The 16708-nt window shown below is 38.9% G+C and overlaps 2 protein-coding genes across 2 annotated transcripts; both read right to left on the bottom strand.

Moving 5' to 3' along the window:
* Positions 1-877: 877 nt before the first annotated feature.
* On the bottom strand, positions 878-3529 carry LOC148726235 (P-selectin-like). Its single transcript, XM_088728173.1, has 2 exons — positions 2651-3529; positions 878-1735 (listed from the first exon to the last, which is right to left on the bottom strand). Exons 1-2 carry the CDS (start codon positions 2978-2980, stop codon positions 1319-1321), a joined length of 747 nt encoding a protein of 248 aa, XP_088584299.1. The 5' UTR covers positions 2981-3529; the 3' UTR covers positions 878-1318.
* An 8472-nt stretch (positions 3530-12001) lies between these two features.
* On the bottom strand, positions 12002-16005 carry LOC111346989 (C-type lectin domain family 4 member A). The gene is made up of 2 exons (XM_088728174.1): positions 15661-16005; positions 12002-12647 (listed from the first exon to the last, which is right to left on the bottom strand). Exons 1-2 carry the CDS (start codon positions 16003-16005, stop codon positions 12231-12233), a joined length of 762 nt encoding a protein of 253 aa, XP_088584300.1. The 3' UTR covers positions 12002-12230.
* Between the last annotated feature and the right edge of the window lie 703 nt (positions 16006-16708).

Here is a 16708-nt window from a genome sequence, read left to right as displayed (position 1 = left end):
TTTTTTAAATACAGTGATACCTTTAAGAATTTACAAAGCCTTTGGCCCAAGTGCCTCGATTCCGTGCACCTTTAAACAAAACTGCTTTTACGTGGGCTCAGATCTAATATCTGCCATTGTGGAGGAAAAAGTCATGCTTGTATCACGTTGGGACAAAATTATGATCTAATATATGATCAGTACATAGATTATCCAGTTCATCTTTATGTCACAGTTTTTTATAACCTTGATCCTGATGACTAGATGTTAGTTGGCGTAAGTTGCATAATTTTTCTTTGCTTTACGGGGGGGAGCAACGGCCATTTAGGCGTGATTTGCCCTTTTCGATTTTTCGGAGAAATAAAAAGGGCGACGGAACTTTTTCATACAATTATCGATAAAGGTTTATTAAAAGGGTCCTTTAGAAAAAATAAAATGAAATACGAAATCTTGCAACTGTCGGCGGGTTCTTGATATGTACGGTCAGTGACTCTTAAGGCCTTGATAGCCATTATTTCCCAAACAGAGTATTATATAGCATTACTACTTTATATTCTGAGTTCCACAAGGTCTAACTCGATCGCAAAGGAACGAAAACTCCGACTTGGTAATTTTGAAGGTCGGCCGCGCGGACGCCATGTTTTCAGATTTGATCATGAGTGTGAACGCATGGAATGATGCCCCTCTAGTACTCTCTTAAGCTTTTAAAAACATATGCACAAACGACGGATTCTGATAGGTTTGTTCATCTCCTGACAATGGAGGAAGTTTGGAGACAAAGCTCCGCTTAGTAGGGGAGGTAGGGGGGAAGCTTTCTCGCGCGAGCCTATTGCGTGGTTCGGGCGGCTACGAGTGGTTCAGGTGTCAATGTGCTAACATAATATATTTACACGATTAATTGCTTCTGGTTACAATTGGTTCATTCCATTTAATTATATCTGCTCCCCCTAAATAAGAAACTAGCCTTTGATTAAAATTAGTCACCGTAAAGTCAATCAACTATAACTAATCCCGTAGAGACATTTGCGCACACAGACTGCTTATTTTTTAACTTCGCGGTAACAATTATAAGTTACAGCGGTGTTTGTAAATCTACCTACCGAATCATAAATAATACAAAACAGACCTACGAGGTAAACTTTACATTTGGAATTTGCATCATCATGATCCAAGGAAGGACAACTTCTCCTCATAAAGGCCAACTAGGGCCAAGTCCATTTAATAGCTACTCAGATCAAAGTGCATCTTAAATCTTTGTTAATTACTTCATATTGGGGCTTTTCACAAAAGTTGCAACAGATCCACGCAACGCTAAGATTGGGTCTGTGGATGAGTTGAATCAAAATAGGCCCCTCTGGCAAATAATTGATGATGCCCTACGGTGACTACGAAGGTTGCAGGGGGCGTCATTCCACTTTCCAGATTTTGGGTCCTTTCCGGCATACATATTTACACAATTCTCATTCTTTTTTTTATGATTGTTCGGTTCTCCATCTGCCCATGAAGAAAATTGCCTTGTCACAGGAGTATCGTCAATCCAGTAAAACTTATTGTCCGCTTTTCTGTAAAGTCCAATCCATACACGCGAGTCTTGCACTGATTTGCTAATGAATTTGTTCTCATCGGCAGATCTGATTACTGATAGATCTCCCCCGTGGCTCTTGCAAATCCTGCGGGCTTCAGTCCAATTCTGCGTTGGGGTGTCGAGGACAAGGTAACATGATCGAGAATGGAGAACCCATCCTTTTTCACAAACCTGTTGTTATCAGCGAATAAGAATTAAAACTCTCAAGCAGATTGAAATCAACTAGATTAGTACATATTGAGAAATGTGTAGATGATTGAAAAACGAATTTTTAGCCAAGAGGCGTTTGATTAAATCATGAACATCTTTAAGGCTCTATTTTGTCAGCCCTTCCCACAGATACCTCAAGATTCGCGACTGAGCTAAATGTGAAAAAGGACGAGGAATTATGACAACTGATGTTTGTTAATCTAGAGGTTTCCTTATCATAGAAAATCGTCCACCTTTTCCATTAAATTACGAGCAAAATGCGTGTATTTTAAAAATATGATATGATGATGTACCGTCAGTGCATCATTATAGCTGGTTTCAACTTATAACAAGGAGGGAGGTGGGATTTTGGGAGGATACACATGGGTTGAGGCGAATTGGTAATTTCTCGATTTTCTTTCATATTTCGTATGCTTCTGAGACGTATTAATTTACGCGCATTCTTTTCTCGTTTTCACTTATTCATTTATTCACCATTATTTTCGCTTTTCAGGTAAATACACTGTCCCAAAGTGCCATATTCAGTTTATTTTGGGTTCTTTTTAAACCCTTTTCCGTGTAAGGGTATTGTTTTTCCTAGATTTCCTGAGTATTTGGTAAGTTTTTGTCTCGTTGTACCTTTCTACTTATTTTCCCGTCTTATTCAGTCGTCACCAACAAAGTTCAAAGGGTGGGGGAGGGGGGACTGCAGTTTAATCTGACTATCAATAACTGTTTATTATTAGGGGGAGTGGAGAAGGAGGAGTCTAAAGAATATTACAGAGCTTGAGGGGTTACTTTTTCGTGACACAAAAGACCTCTAACCCCTCCCCCCCTTGACGGTAGATGGTGACCGTTCCATAAGATTATCAGAGAACATATAATGTTGATTCTGACCTTATGTAACAGCGAGAAAGTCGTTCCTTCGTCGTCAGAAAAATTGTTGTTCTCGTTAACAATGGACATCTCGTGCTTGTTCAGTTCACAGCTTCCTTTGCCTTTCCTCTTTAAGAAAAACTTGAAGTTGGTGGAAGTACACCAAGTGTTTCTGAGACATTGCTGACCGCATGGTAACAAACTGCGTGAATCAAATCGTCTAACAACATATCCTTTCAGCCTCTTATTGTCAAAAAAGGAAAAACGAGCCGAAATTTTGAGGTTGTCTTCGGCGGAAGAACGTACATTACCTAACAGGAATAATAATACAACTGTCGCCTTCGAAGCCATATCTTGTACTGTTGCACTATGTAATAATCTTCGCAGCTTCCTTTAACTCGTAACTAGACTAAAACTTCTCAACTTGAACTCATTTCTGGAGTAGCCTTTAGCGAAAATACGAGCTGTAGTTCCCATCAGCGACACAGCTGCAGCTGTTTACTGCGTAGCCATGACTGTTGGTTAGACGAAACAATCTATTGAAGGTATATCATGCATGGATTATATCCCGCCTGTCTTTCATTTCAACTAGTTGTTGGGTCTGAATGAAGTTTCCTTGACAGGTTGTCTTCAAGTCTTTGTTCGTTGATGTCAGTTCAGCCTTTCTAAATGGAATTATTTTGCTGGGGGAGAATTCAGCAGGAAGTGAAATAAATGCTTTTTAGAAGAGTTTCGCGTAGCTAGACAAACAGATAATTTATGCGAAAGCGAATTGAAAAAATTGAATTAATTATATTTTGCACCTGATCACTCGTTATAAATTTTAGAAAAGGTTGAAATAAACAACAACAGCTGAACCCGTTGAAAAATAATAAATTTCAGACGTGACCAAGGAAGTAGGGTAATCCATATGATAATAAACAATTACTGGATGAGGTTTTTGTAACATCCGGAATAATCAAGGTCGAGGTAAGTGTTATCAGGCGAAGTCGAAGGTTGAGGCTGATAACACTAACGGCATAGGATAAAATATAGACAGGACTGGACTATTTTTTTGGACCATATTTTGGACCATTTTATAAGGGGGGAAGCACACCATTAGTATTCAGGGAGGGGTGGGTGCAGGGTGGGAGGTGGTTGTAATCATAAACACTACTGGTTAATGGAGCTTTTACTCGATCGTGCAATTTACTTTGATCGGTTTTTCGACTGACTTTTTGTATATCCAAGTTTTTGCGCTGGGCCGTGGCGTGAATTAATTTTTTTGTCATGCGAAAGCGAACTGCCACGTAAACACTGGACCTAAATTTTTTTTTGAAAATATCGTGTTTACGATCCTCCACTGTTGAGTTACCAGTCTGGCATAGGTTATGCGTGTGCCTTTTGAGGCGACTTGTGCACCATCAGTTTTCCTTTGTGTAAACATTATGTAATTACCAGATTTATCTATCTTCCTTTGTCACTGATGTCATCAGACGAGATCACGGAATTTCCGGTCCTTAGCCGAATATAGAATTCACAAACGCAATCGAAATTTTAACTTTTATACGTTTACTATATAAATTCATTGTTGGTACAGTCGTACAAAACAACCTTCTCTCGGGTGTCTCGAAAACACAGACCTCGAAAACGCAGTCCTCTAAAACGTAGACCTATAAAACGTAGACCTCGAAAACGGAAACCTCGAAAAATTTGTTTTCGACATTTCGAAGAGAACATTGGTTTACGTGCAGAAGTCCAACGTTGAGCGCGGACAAACCACATATGGCTACCGAAAAAGACATTCGTGGCGTACCACCTTCCTTGAATGCAAAAATTCAAGTCCCTCGGCGATATCAATCACTGCCTTGAGAAAAAGCGGGAAAAAATGTTGAAAGGCTTCGTATACTATCGAGGCAAGGCAATAATTCGAGGAGATCTAAACCTAAACATCAAGACTGAATGGCAGGAAATCAAAATACCCGTATTCCATCGTTATAGCAACTGGTTTAAGACCGATTAAAATAATTTGTAGATCGAGTTAAAGCTCCATTAACCAGTAGTGTTTACAATTACAACCACCTCCCGCCCCTCCCTTAGTAATAACAGTCGGACTCTCACCCCTCCCTCAGTACTTATAGACTGCACCCACCCCTCCCTGAGTACTAATGGTGTGCTTCCTTAAAATGGTCCAAAAAAAGGGTCGAAAAAATTCTCCAAAAAAATAGTTCAGTCCAGTCCATATTGTACCCTATGCCAACACTAACCGAGACCTTGATTATTCCGGATATCACAAAAACTGAATCCAATAATTGTTTTCTTATACATTGCTTCAAACAAGATAACGCCAAACGCATTGTCGCAGCGAACACAGTTTATTTTCGAACACTTAAAAATGTACAACTGTGTAGTAAACAAATTCTCACCGTTTTTGTAAAACAATCAAGTGCAGAAAATTTAAATGCATTTCTAAAGAAAGTATCATTGAAGAAAACTGTCGATCTTTTAGTATTTTCTGAATATTTATCGTCAAGTAATTTCTCTATAACTGTTTGGGTCGATGAAGATAATCGAGAAGCCATTCTTACTTCAGAAATCATGCATTGCGCGCGCAACCTACAGATTTATTCACTAATCTGTAGGTACAGATTAGTGAATAATCTGTAGGTTGCGCTGTTTCCCAGAATTAACTGAGGGCTTTTAGCCAATATAAGGGCAGATGGTAACTACAATGTATAATAATATCTGTAATACATTTGTCTTAAATTAATTAAAAAACACACAGACAAACACATTTTGGAAAAAACTTTGGTAGATCTACATCTCGTTGAGATGGAGTCTATAGTTGGTTTGATTTACAATAATCCTTTCTGGCAAAGAGCACAAGGTGCCAACCCTCAGTGGGGACGGGGAAAAGCGCAGTAAAATTCATTTCACTTTTCCAGTTGTAGATGTCGGCACATTTCTCAGTCTTATGAACGTCGCTGTTGGAGATACAAGTATTACAAACAGAACTAATGTTGCCAGTTGATTTCGGACGGTTCTGTCCGGATCCTAGAGAAGGGTTCAGCGGTCATGACGTGACCGAATAAATTCACTCATGTAATCCTTCACAAAGATGCGCTGACAAGGACGGAGTACTAATAAATACTTGGCGTGGAAGTCATTTTACCCAACGAGATCCTCCGAACATCCATGCCTACAAGATATTGTCGGGTTAATGGCCCCGCTCAGATCGTGACCGTCATGGCCGAGTTATTTTTAACTGGTCAATCCGTGTTGTTCATTAACGAGGTCACAGAATGTAATTTCGCGAAAGTTCCAGTTCCACCCTCGTGTACATTTTCGCGGTTCCATTACTTGATCAGGACATTTAACGCGATCAGATCGTGATCCCCAGTCGCTTCAGGAGAAAACTTACCGAGACATTCATTGTAGTTCCATAGATGGTTATTTCTGGGTTGAATCCAGTGGCAATCCAATAACCCGACAATCCAGCGACAACAAAATCTAGATGTAAACAAGCAAGTTCGTGTTGGGGCATCAGCTGATCAGTAGGGGAGTCGCAAGGGACTGTGGGAATTATTAGAACCGGTGGGACGGCCTGTTATACGAGAGACGCTTGAGAACAAGTCTATCGGAGTTGGTATCCTTGCTGTCTTTAGATCACATTAATATATAAGTTAATTTACTTCTAGTTATGATACATTTTACCCTCTGAAATAATCTCATGCTGCACATGAACTGATGAGAAATGAAAGGATTCACTGATTTAGAGTTTATTTTGATGTGAGTTACGATTTAGCTTACCATGCTAAATGGAATTAAACTGTGGGGGGGGGGGGGGGGGCGAGTCATTGCTTTTATCGCGTTGTGTTAAAATTTAGGATCTGGTATAATCAGTTCATCTTTATATTAGTCATCTATAACCTTGATCCTGATGACCAGATGTTCGCTTGCTGCTGAATCAGTCTGTAAAGGGAATGCGGGGCAAGCATGGTAATCCTCTGGCCACAGCATACCTTGCAGGATTGTTCAAGTCAACCTGCAAGCTGCTGTCCCATATAATAAAGCCAATATTTGTATTTGATGGTGCAGCTCCAGAGCTCAAGGACAAGACTCTGGTGATAAAGCAGTAAGCAATGGATCATGCAAATCAGTTGTCAAATGTAAACCACTTTCACAATCATGGTGATAAATGTGTCTAATACCTTGAAACAACAATTCTTATGGAAAACAGCTATAATAATGACTTTATGAGACAAGCAGTAACCTAGTGAAATAGGCAGTGTACCCTTGAATAACTTTACATAATCAGGGCTGTGGTGTAGCAGCACCCACTGGCCCCTGGCACCTTACTTTTGCTCTTGGGGGACTCAGGAATCATAGTTTTTTTTCATAAAAAGCATATGCTGGGCACCCTGGATTTCGCAGTCTCAGAGCACTGGGCTCCCTTCAATTTTTCTTAGAGCACAGCCTTGGTAATTGCACTGAGTGTGGTGTAGTTTGGTATGAAATCATATGCATGAATTCAAAATCAAATGAGTATGCATGGCAAGTTCGATTTAAAATTTCAGGTATAATTTCAGACGAAAATTGCACAACATGAAGTTCAATTATCACTAAATTACTTCTATTTGAAATTTCAATATTCAGTTACTAAAACACAGACTTTTTTAGTCCGACCAAATTTTTTCTCATTTTTCTGCAATTTGATAGGTTAAAATGGTGCAATTTATGAATAAATTGTGCTAATAAGAGCCAATCAGATTGCATGGATCACCAGTGATTTCAAAATGAATTTAATAAAGGTGCCAACTCCCAAGATCAGATTCATAATTTTCCATTTTTCAGGTATCTATTCATAATAATTCCCTTGAAAAATTCTTGGACGAAATTTCCTATTTTACCAAGTAACATTACAATATTAATATCCTGTTTCAGATGAGCTTCTTAATTCTCATCTCTTTTGTGCTAATGATGTAGCAATGCTGTAGGAAGACTAAAAAGATTGTGGGAGTCTTCACAAAAAGAATTTGGCCTGATAGTGTCAGTGAAGGAAATGAGTTTTGTAAATCATCAAAGCAATAAGTTATGATAGTAATTATATGTATTCTATAAATTTCTTTACCCTTTCTTTGTCCATAGCGGCAAATTCAATTAAATTCAATTTGATCATAGGGAAAATGTCCAAAACCCGCGCGACTTACGCTCAACGATTAATTAAGGCGAACAATTTCAAGGCATTTTTTTCTCGTAAAACGCCGGATTTGTGTTTTGAATGTTATGAATCTCAAGTTTAAAAACATGAAAATCAACTTTCGTCTAGGTGGGGTAAATTATCTGGGGGGTATTAAAATATAATTTGGTTTTTTCAAATGAGTTGATAATGTAGATTGACTACCGTAGAGATTTTCCAAAGCTGACGTTTAAAGCGCGAGTTTCAGCGGACTTTTACTTCGACAGCTCCATCTCACAAAGACTAACAAGCGCCCAGTCCATTTACTAGTCAATAATAACACATCGTGTATATATATTTTTGCCTCGTGTTAACGCTTTCCACAAAAGCTAGAAAAGATCTACATAGCGTTGAGATGGGGCCTATAGATTCACAATAAACCTTTCTGGCAAAGAACAAAGGGTACATCCGGTTGGTTCTCTCGAGAAAAACTACAGATAATGTCGTTCCACTTCCGCCTGAGACCAATTCTGTGTTGGGGTGTTGAGAATCAGATAACATGATCGAGAATGGAGAACCCATTTTCTCTGATAAACCTATTGTTATCAGTCGGTGGAAAATAAGATGGTTCGGTTTAAATTACTTAAGCCGATTAATTTAATATGATTTTTCGAAGTGGAGTGAGGTAAATGTTCACAAGTTTCACCTGCACTGAGGTAAATAATTGTTTTAGTACATGCACACGGAAAGCAAGATGGTTAGTCTTATCTATTAGAAAACCGAAAAGTAATCGGAAATTGAATTGTTGACGCGCGATTCTGTCTCTTTGGCTGTTCGGAGGTGTATAGAACCTGTTCATAGGCCTGTCCCGATTGCGCTCGTAAAATGCTGGAAACCTGCCCACTGAGATGCTCAAAATTTGCCACCTGAGTTTCTTTTTTAGACAAACGTCAATCAGAAGCTTGATTTTTCGTTATTCACAATAACTGCTAAGACCGGTCAAGAAAAAGAGTGAAACTTAGCTGTAAAGAGTTGCTCATAATTATGAGAGATCGAGATTTAAGTATTTTCTTAAGTCTAACAATAGGGCCGTAAAACGTTGTCATGGAACAGGTAATGAGTTCAAATGGTTGATAAACATTAAAAGAAATTGCATGATTTGAAGTCGTTAACTTTCATGAGTTTGATATATGTGCTCTTAACCTGAAATTTGCTTAAAAATGCTCAGAAAAGCAAATATTACTCGATCAACGCTGCCAGAACCATATGCAATTACTCCAAATACCAAAAGTTGATAAAAAGTTATCGAGCACGATTAGGGCAGGCTAATTTGCTTATCACTTCCGAATTAGCGTGTTAGAGCGCAAAAAGCACTTTTCACCTGCGTTGTATATACTAAAAACACTTAGATCAGTACATATTTACAAATGATTGGATCATAAAATTATCATGTGCTATCAATGCACTCAGGTACTAGTCTTTATTTATCACGGGGGAAGGGGGGGAGCATCCGAGGATATTTAAAGAGTCTCAGAAGGCTCAGTAATTCTCTTATGACCCCAATCATTGGCAGTTCATTAGCAGTCAGCTGCCCCCCCTTAATACTCTGTTGGCCGAAAATTTTCCCTCCTCCGTCCCCTCTGTGATCCACATGCCGCACCCCCCCACCATTTTCCACCCCTTCCCTCAGGCTACAAATAATGACTGGTCTCTTAGAACATGCACAGTGTAAATCTTACCTTTAAAAGAAATGTGAAAACCGTTTCTTACTTATCAGCAAAGTTACTTCTTTCGTTCACAACAGAAATGTCTTGCTTGCTCAGTTCACAAGTTCCTTCAATGGTTTTCTGCTTGGAGGACAACTTGAAGTTGGTGGAACTACACCAGGTGTTTCTCAGACATTCTTGACCGCACGATAACAAACTGGGTGAGTCAAACCGTTTCAAAACGTATCATGCCAGCCTCTTATATTTAAAAGTTTCGAAAAATGTGAATTTCTGGAGTTGGCTTCGGCGAAAAGACGTGCTGCAGTTTCCATCAGTATGAACAACACAGCTGTTTTCTGCGCAGCTATGACTGTTGGTTTGTGTGTGCTTTTAAAGGCAGAAAATGGAGTTACGTGATTGGTGGGAACGTGGCAACGAGAAAAACACGAATAAATTAGTGGAATGAAAAGCGTTCGTTGATACCTGTGGGATTTAGACTGCCGGTTTATAATATATGATAATATCTGTTACGTACTACATTTGTCTTAAATTAAAAAAACCCAACAAATACACTTTGGAAAAAACCCAGATCCACATATCGTTGAGATGGAGTCCATAGATGGTTTGATTTACAATAATCCTTTCTGGCAAAGAACAAAAGGTGCCCACCCTTGGTAGTGACGGGGAAATGTGCAGTAACTGGTCATTCCACTTTTCCAGTTGTAGACGTCGGCACATTTCTCAATCTTATGAACTTCGCTGTTGGAGATACAAGTATTACAAACAAAACTAACATTGCCGGTTGATTTTGGACGGTTTTGTCCGGATCATCAGGAAGGGAAGGGTTCCGCGGTCATAACGTGACCGAATATATACGCTCATGTAATCCTTTTGTTAATCCACCCTCGTCTACAATTTTGTAGTTCCGCTACTTGATCAAGACATTTAACGCGATCAAACCGTGATCCCAAATCCCGTCAGGAGAAAACTTACCGAGACATTCGTTGTAGTTCCATGGATGATTATTTCTGGTCTGAATCCAGTGGCAATCCAATAACCTGACAATCCAGTGGCAACAAATTCTAGATGTAAACAAGCAAGTTCGTTTTGGGGCATCAGCTGATCAGTATGGGAGTGAAGGAACTGTGTGAATTATTAGAACCGGTGGGACGGCCTGTTATACTAGAGACTCTTGCGAACAAGACAATCGGAGTTGGTATCCTTGCTGTCTTTAGATCGCATTAATATACAAGTTAATTTAACTCTAGCTATGTTACATTTTACCCTCCGAAATAATATCATGCTGTGCGTGGAACGATTGTGGAGAAAGGATTCGCCGATCAGTCAGAGTTTAATCCAAACTAAGTTACAATTTAGCTTACTATGCTAAATGGAATTAAATTGTGGGGTAAAAAATCATTGCTTGTACCACGTTATGATTAAATTATGATCTAATATATTATCAGTTGCATGGATTATTCAGTTTAAATTTATGTCACAGTCTTTCATAACCTTGATCCTGATGACCAGATGTTAGCTAGCGTACGAAGTTAGCGAAGTTGCAAATTTTTTCGTTGCTTTACGGGGGGAAAAACGGCTGTCCAGTCGTATTTTGAACTTTTCTATTATGTAGAAAAAAGCGCGACGGAACTTTCTGATATAATTTTCGATATAGGTTCATTAAAAGGGTCCTTTAGAAAAGACAAAATGAACTACGAAATTTTGCAACTGCCGGCGGGTTCTCGATATTTACAGTCAGTGACTCTTAAGGCCTTGAATGCATTATTTTTCCTAACAGAGTATTCTATAGCGTTACTTCTTTATATTCTGAGTTCCACAAGGTCTAACTCGGTCGCAGAGAAGTGAAAACTCAGACTTAATAATTTTGCAGGTAAGTCGCGCGGACGCCATATTTTCAAATTTGATCATTTAGAGTGAACGCATAGAATGATGCTCCCCTAGTACAATCTAAAATCATCAAAATGTATGCTTAAACGAAAGATTCTGACTGGTTTGTTGATCTCCTAACAATAGTGAAAGTTTGGGGACGAAATTTTGCTTGGTAGGGAAGGTAGAGGAGAAAAGCGTTCTCGTGGAAGATAATTGCGTGGTTCGGGCGGCTACGAGCGGTTCAGATGTCAATATGCTAACATAATGTAATTACACGATTAATCGGTCCTGTTTACAATTGGGTCATTCCATTTAATATAATCTGCTGCCCCTGTGTAGGAAACTAGTGTGATTATAATTAGCCAACACAAGTCAATCAAATAAGAATAATCCCGTTGATACATGCACTCACAGATTGCCTATTTTTTAACTTCGTGGTAACAATTATAAGTTACAGCTGTGTTTGCAAATCTACATACCAAATAATCAATAATAAAAATAAGAAAACCTACGGTTTAAACTTCACAAAGGCCAACGAGGGCCAAATCCATTTACTCAGTTCAAAGTACATCTTAAATCGTTCTTAATCACTCCATTTCGACGCTTTTAACAAGATAGATGTCCTCCCCTGGGGTGGGATGGGTGGGTTTACTGGGTCCACAGTAATTGGTGCAAGCTGTTGCGGTGTCCCTGCTGGTTAGCGAAGCGATTAAAAAAATTCAATTCAATTCAATTAAATAGATCAAAGTGCATCTTAAATCGTTCTTAATTACTTCATATTGGCGCTTTTCACAAAAGTTGCAACAGATCCACGCAACGCTAAGATGGGGTCTGTGGATGAGTTGAATCAAAATAGGCCCCTCTGGCAAATAGTTGACGGTGCCGTAGTCTTAGGGCGACGCGGAAAGTTGCAGAGGGCGCCATTCCACTTTCCAAAGTCAGGATGCTTTCCGGCATACATATATACACATTCCTCATTCCTTTCATTGCTCGGTTCTCTTTTTGCCCATGAAGAAAATTGGCTTGTCACAGGAGTGTCGTCAATCCAATAAAGATCATTTTCCGATTTTCTGTAAAGTCCAATCCATACACGCAAGTCTTGCACCGACTTGCGTATGAATTTGTTCTCATCGGCAGATTTGATTACTGGTAGATCTCCCCCGTGGCTCTTGCAAATCCTGCGGGCTTCAGTCCAACTCTGCGTTGGGGTGTCGAGGACAAGGTAACATGATCGAGAATGGAGAACCCATCCTTTTTCACAAACCTGTTGTTATCAGCGAGTAAGAATTAAACCTCCAAGCAGATTGAAATCAACTAGATCAGTACATATTGAGAAATGTGTGGATGATTAGAAAAAGAATTTTTAGCCAAGAGGCGTTTGATCCAATCATGAAAATCTTTCAGGCTCTATTTTGTTAGCCCTTCACACAGATACCTCAAGGCTCGCGAATGAACTAAATGTGAAAAAGGACGAAGAAATATGACAACTGATGTTTGTTAATCTAGAGGTTTCCTTATGATAGAAAATCGTCCACCTTTCCCATTAAATTGCGAACAAAATGAGTGTATTTTAAAAATATGATATAATGATATACCATGAGTGCATCATTATAGCTGGTTTCAACTTATAACAAGGAGGGGGGGATTTTGGGAGTATACACATGCGTTAAGGCGAATTGGTAATTTCTCGATTTTCTTTCACATCTCGTATTTTTCTGAGACTTATTAATTTACGCGCATTCTTTTCTCGTTTTCACTTAATCATTTATTCACCATTATTTTCACGTTTCAGGTAAAAACACTGTCGCCAAAGTGCCATATTCAGTTTATTTTGGGTTCTGTTTAAACCCTTTTCCGTATAAGGGTATTGTTTTTCCTATATTTCCTAAGTATTTGGTAAGTTTCTGTCTCGTTGTACCTTTCTACTTATTTTCCCGTCTTATTCAGTCGTCACCAACAAAGTTTAAAGAACCAGGGGACTGTAGTTTAAACTGACTGTCAATAACTGTCGTTGTTGAGGAAGATGGTGGAGTGGGGGGGGGGGGAGTCTAAAGAATATTACAGAGCTTAAGGGGATAATTTTTCGTGACACAAAAGACCTCGAGTCCCTTTCCCCTCGAGGATAAATGGTGAGCGCTCCATAAGATGATCAGAGAACGTATACTGTATGTATATATGCAAATCCTTCGGGCCTGGGTCCAATTCTGCGTTGGGATGTCGAGAATCAGATAACATGATCGAGAATGGAGAACCCATTTTTTCTGACAAACCTATTGTTATCAGTCAGTGGAAAATGAGATGGTGTCATGGAAGTGTTAGGAATTTATTTATTAAATGTAAATTATTTTTTTTATTCTCTTAGGATCAGTGTAGTTCGTGATTATTTGTATCTGTTACGTAATTTTTATTCTTCACTTGTGTAAACTGTTGTGTAATTAACCTTTATTGTGTATATCAAATAGTTTTCTTCATTCTTTTCGGGCACCTTGCGTCCATGTGTATTTAAGGATTTGGGTGGTTTGGTACGGTGTGGTTTTTTTTTGAAGAAGTGAGGTGAAGGTTTGTGAGTTACGAGCGAAGAGCGTGGAAAAATTTGAGTCGACGGAGACTCGGCACAGTATCATTTCTGAGAAATTCATTCAGAATAATCGTTCCATTTCACGGTAGAAAACCATTTGCGGGGGAACGGGTGTGCAAAGAATCTACCAGACTGTGAGCTAAAGGAAGAAGAGATAGTAACTAATTCAATAACAAGTCTGAGCGAATCAAGTTACGAGAAGTAAAAAGTTGAAAACTGTAAAGTTGTCAGAAGACGAAGCAAAGTTGAAACGAAGGAAACGAGCAAAGTTGAGAACTGGTGAGACAGGAACCTGGTTGGAGAAACGGGAGTTTGGTTTGGCAGGGCACTGTTTGTTGGTGGAGCGTGGTGATTTGTGGACAAGAGAAGAACACGGACGCGGGCGTAAGGTGAAACCCAACCGAACTGAACTAAAAAAAAAAAAAACCTTTTTTTTATCTTAATAGTAATAATCTTGTAAATAGTTTTAGTGTACTGTAGTTTAAGTTAGCGTATTCCTGTAAATTAATTAGATCATTGTATTATCGTTATTGTTAGTCGCTTTATTGTTTTAATTAGCATAATAAATATCTCTAGGCCTACGTTTAGTTGTATTGTGGCGTGTGTTCTCGGACTCGTTTATGTTCTGTGTTTTGTTTGTGTTAGGGGGCACCCACCTTTGTGGCGCGGATTCGTCACAGATGGTTAGGTTAAAAATACTTAAGCCGATTAATTGAATATGATTTTTCGAAGTGCATGGAGGTGAAGGGTGGCGAGGTAAATATTTATCATTAAACCGAAAAATAATCGGAAATGAAATTGTTGACGCGCGATTTAGTCCCTTAGATGTTCGGAGATGAATGGTACCTTCTCAGAGGTCTGTCCCAATTGCTGGAACCTTGCCCACCGAAATGGTCAAAATCTTAATATTTTCATATAAACGGCAATCAGAAGCTTGATTTTCGTTGTTCACAATAGTTGCTGAGATCGGACAAGAAAAATAGAGTGAAACTTAGCTGTAAAGAGTTGCTCAAAATTATGAGAGATCTAAGTATTTTCTTAAGTCTAACAATAGGCCTATGAAACGTTGTGAAGGGAAAGGTAATGAGTTCAAATGGTTGATAAACATTAAAAGAAATTGCATACTTTGAAGTCGTTGACTTTCATGAGTTTGATATGTGCTCTTAACCTACAAGTTGCTTAAGAACTGCTGAGAAAAGCAAATATTACTCGATGGACCCTGCCAGAGCCCTATGCAATTACTCCAAACGCCAAAAGTTAATCAAAAGTTATCGAGCACGATCGGGGCAGGCTCATTTGCATATCACTTCCGAATTAGCATATCAGCGCGCGCAAAAAGCACTTTTCACCTCCGTTGTATATACTAAGAACACTTAGATCAGTACATATTTACAAATGATTGGATCATAAAACTATCATGTGCTATCAATGCATTCAGGGGCTGGTCTTTATCACGGGGGAAGGGGGAAGCATCGAAAGTAATTAAAAGATTATCAGAAGGTTCTATAATTTTCTTATGACCCCACTCGTTGGCAATTCATTTTCCATAGTCCCCACGCCCCTCTTAATACTCTATTGGCGGCAACTTTTCCCTCCTCTGTCCCCCCTGTAATCCATGTTTCCCCACCGATCCTCCATCCCATCCCTCAGGCTACAATTAACGACAGGTCTGTTAGAACATGCACAGTATAAACCTTACCTTTAAAAGCAATGTGAAAGTCGTTTCTTCCTGATCAGCAAAGTTACTACTTCTTTCGCTCACAACAGAGATGTCGTGCTTGTTCAGTTCACAAGTTCCTTCAATGCTTTTCTTCTTGAGAGACAACTTGAAGTTGGTGCAACTACACCAGGTGTTTCTCAGACATTCTTGACCGCACGATAACAAACTGGGTGAGTCAGACCGTTTGAAAATGTATCCTTTGAGCCTCTTATTGTTAAAGGTTACGAAATAGGAAAAATGAGAATTTCTGGAGTAGCCATCGGCGAACAGACGTGCTGTAGTTCGCATCAGTATCAACAACACAGCTGTTTTCTGCGCAGCCATGACTGTTGGTTAGACGAAGCAATCTATAGAAGGCCTATTATGCTTGGATTATATCCCGCCCATCTTTCATTTGAACTAATTGTTGGGTCTGAATGTCTTCAGGTCTTTGTTCAGGTCAGCCTTTCTAAACAGATATTTTGCTAAGGGGAAATTTAACAGGAAATGAAATAAATGCTTAGAAGAGTTTCGCGAAGCTAGACAAACAAATAATTCATGCGAAATCGAATTAAAAAAAATTAAATTAAATATATCATACACCAGACCACACGTTATAAAGTTTAGAAAAATTTGAAATAAACAACAACAGGTGAACCGTTAAAAAAAATATTTGAGACGTAACCAAGGAAGTATGGTAATCCATATGATAATTAACAATTATTCCACGAGCACGCGTAGGATATGAGATGATAGATAGCCAACGAGACGCGTAGCGCCAAGTTGGCTGTATTCATCTCATATCCAACAAGCGCGAGTGTAATAATTGATTTATTAAAAAAAAACGCCCCCAAGATATTAGTCAAATGTCCTCGACTTTATTTTGTAAAATGAAACCGGATGTTACAATGTACAGATATTAGATTATGGTATATTGGCTCATATACCATAATGGCTAAGCCAATCAAAAGTCTTGAATTGCATTATCCAATGATCCAGTTTTGCATTATCCAATGATCCAGTTTTTAATAATGTCTGAAATACAATA

Source organism: Stylophora pistillata, chromosome 7, assembly GCF_964205215.1.
Source record: "Stylophora pistillata chromosome 7, jaStyPist1.2, whole genome shotgun sequence".
NCBI lineage: Eukaryota > Metazoa > Cnidaria > Anthozoa > Scleractinia > Pocilloporidae > Stylophora > Stylophora pistillata.
The sequence above is the reverse complement of the archived record's forward strand: the minus strand, read 5'-3'. Positions and strand labels throughout refer to the sequence as shown.

What these genes read in the sequence shown, in the direction of transcription:
- LOC148726235 (XM_088728173.1), bottom strand. Translation starts at nt 2,980, where the DNA reads ATGGCTTCGAAGGCGACAGTTGTATTATTATTCCTGTTAGGTAATGTA. An exon ending in CTTTCTCGCTGTTACATAAG is followed by an intron (nt 1,736 to 2,650) that starts GTCAGAATCAAC and finishes TGATAACAACAG; the next exon opens with GTTTGTGAAAAAGGATGGGT.
- LOC111346989 (XM_088728174.1), bottom strand. Translation starts at nt 16,005, where the DNA reads ATGGCTGCGCAGAAAACAGCTGTGTTGTTGATACTGATGCGAACTACA. An exon ending in CTTTCACATTGCTTTTAAAG is followed by an intron (nt 12,648 to 15,660) that starts GTAAGGTTTATA and finishes TGATAACAACAG; the next exon opens with GTTTGTGAAAAAGGATGGGT.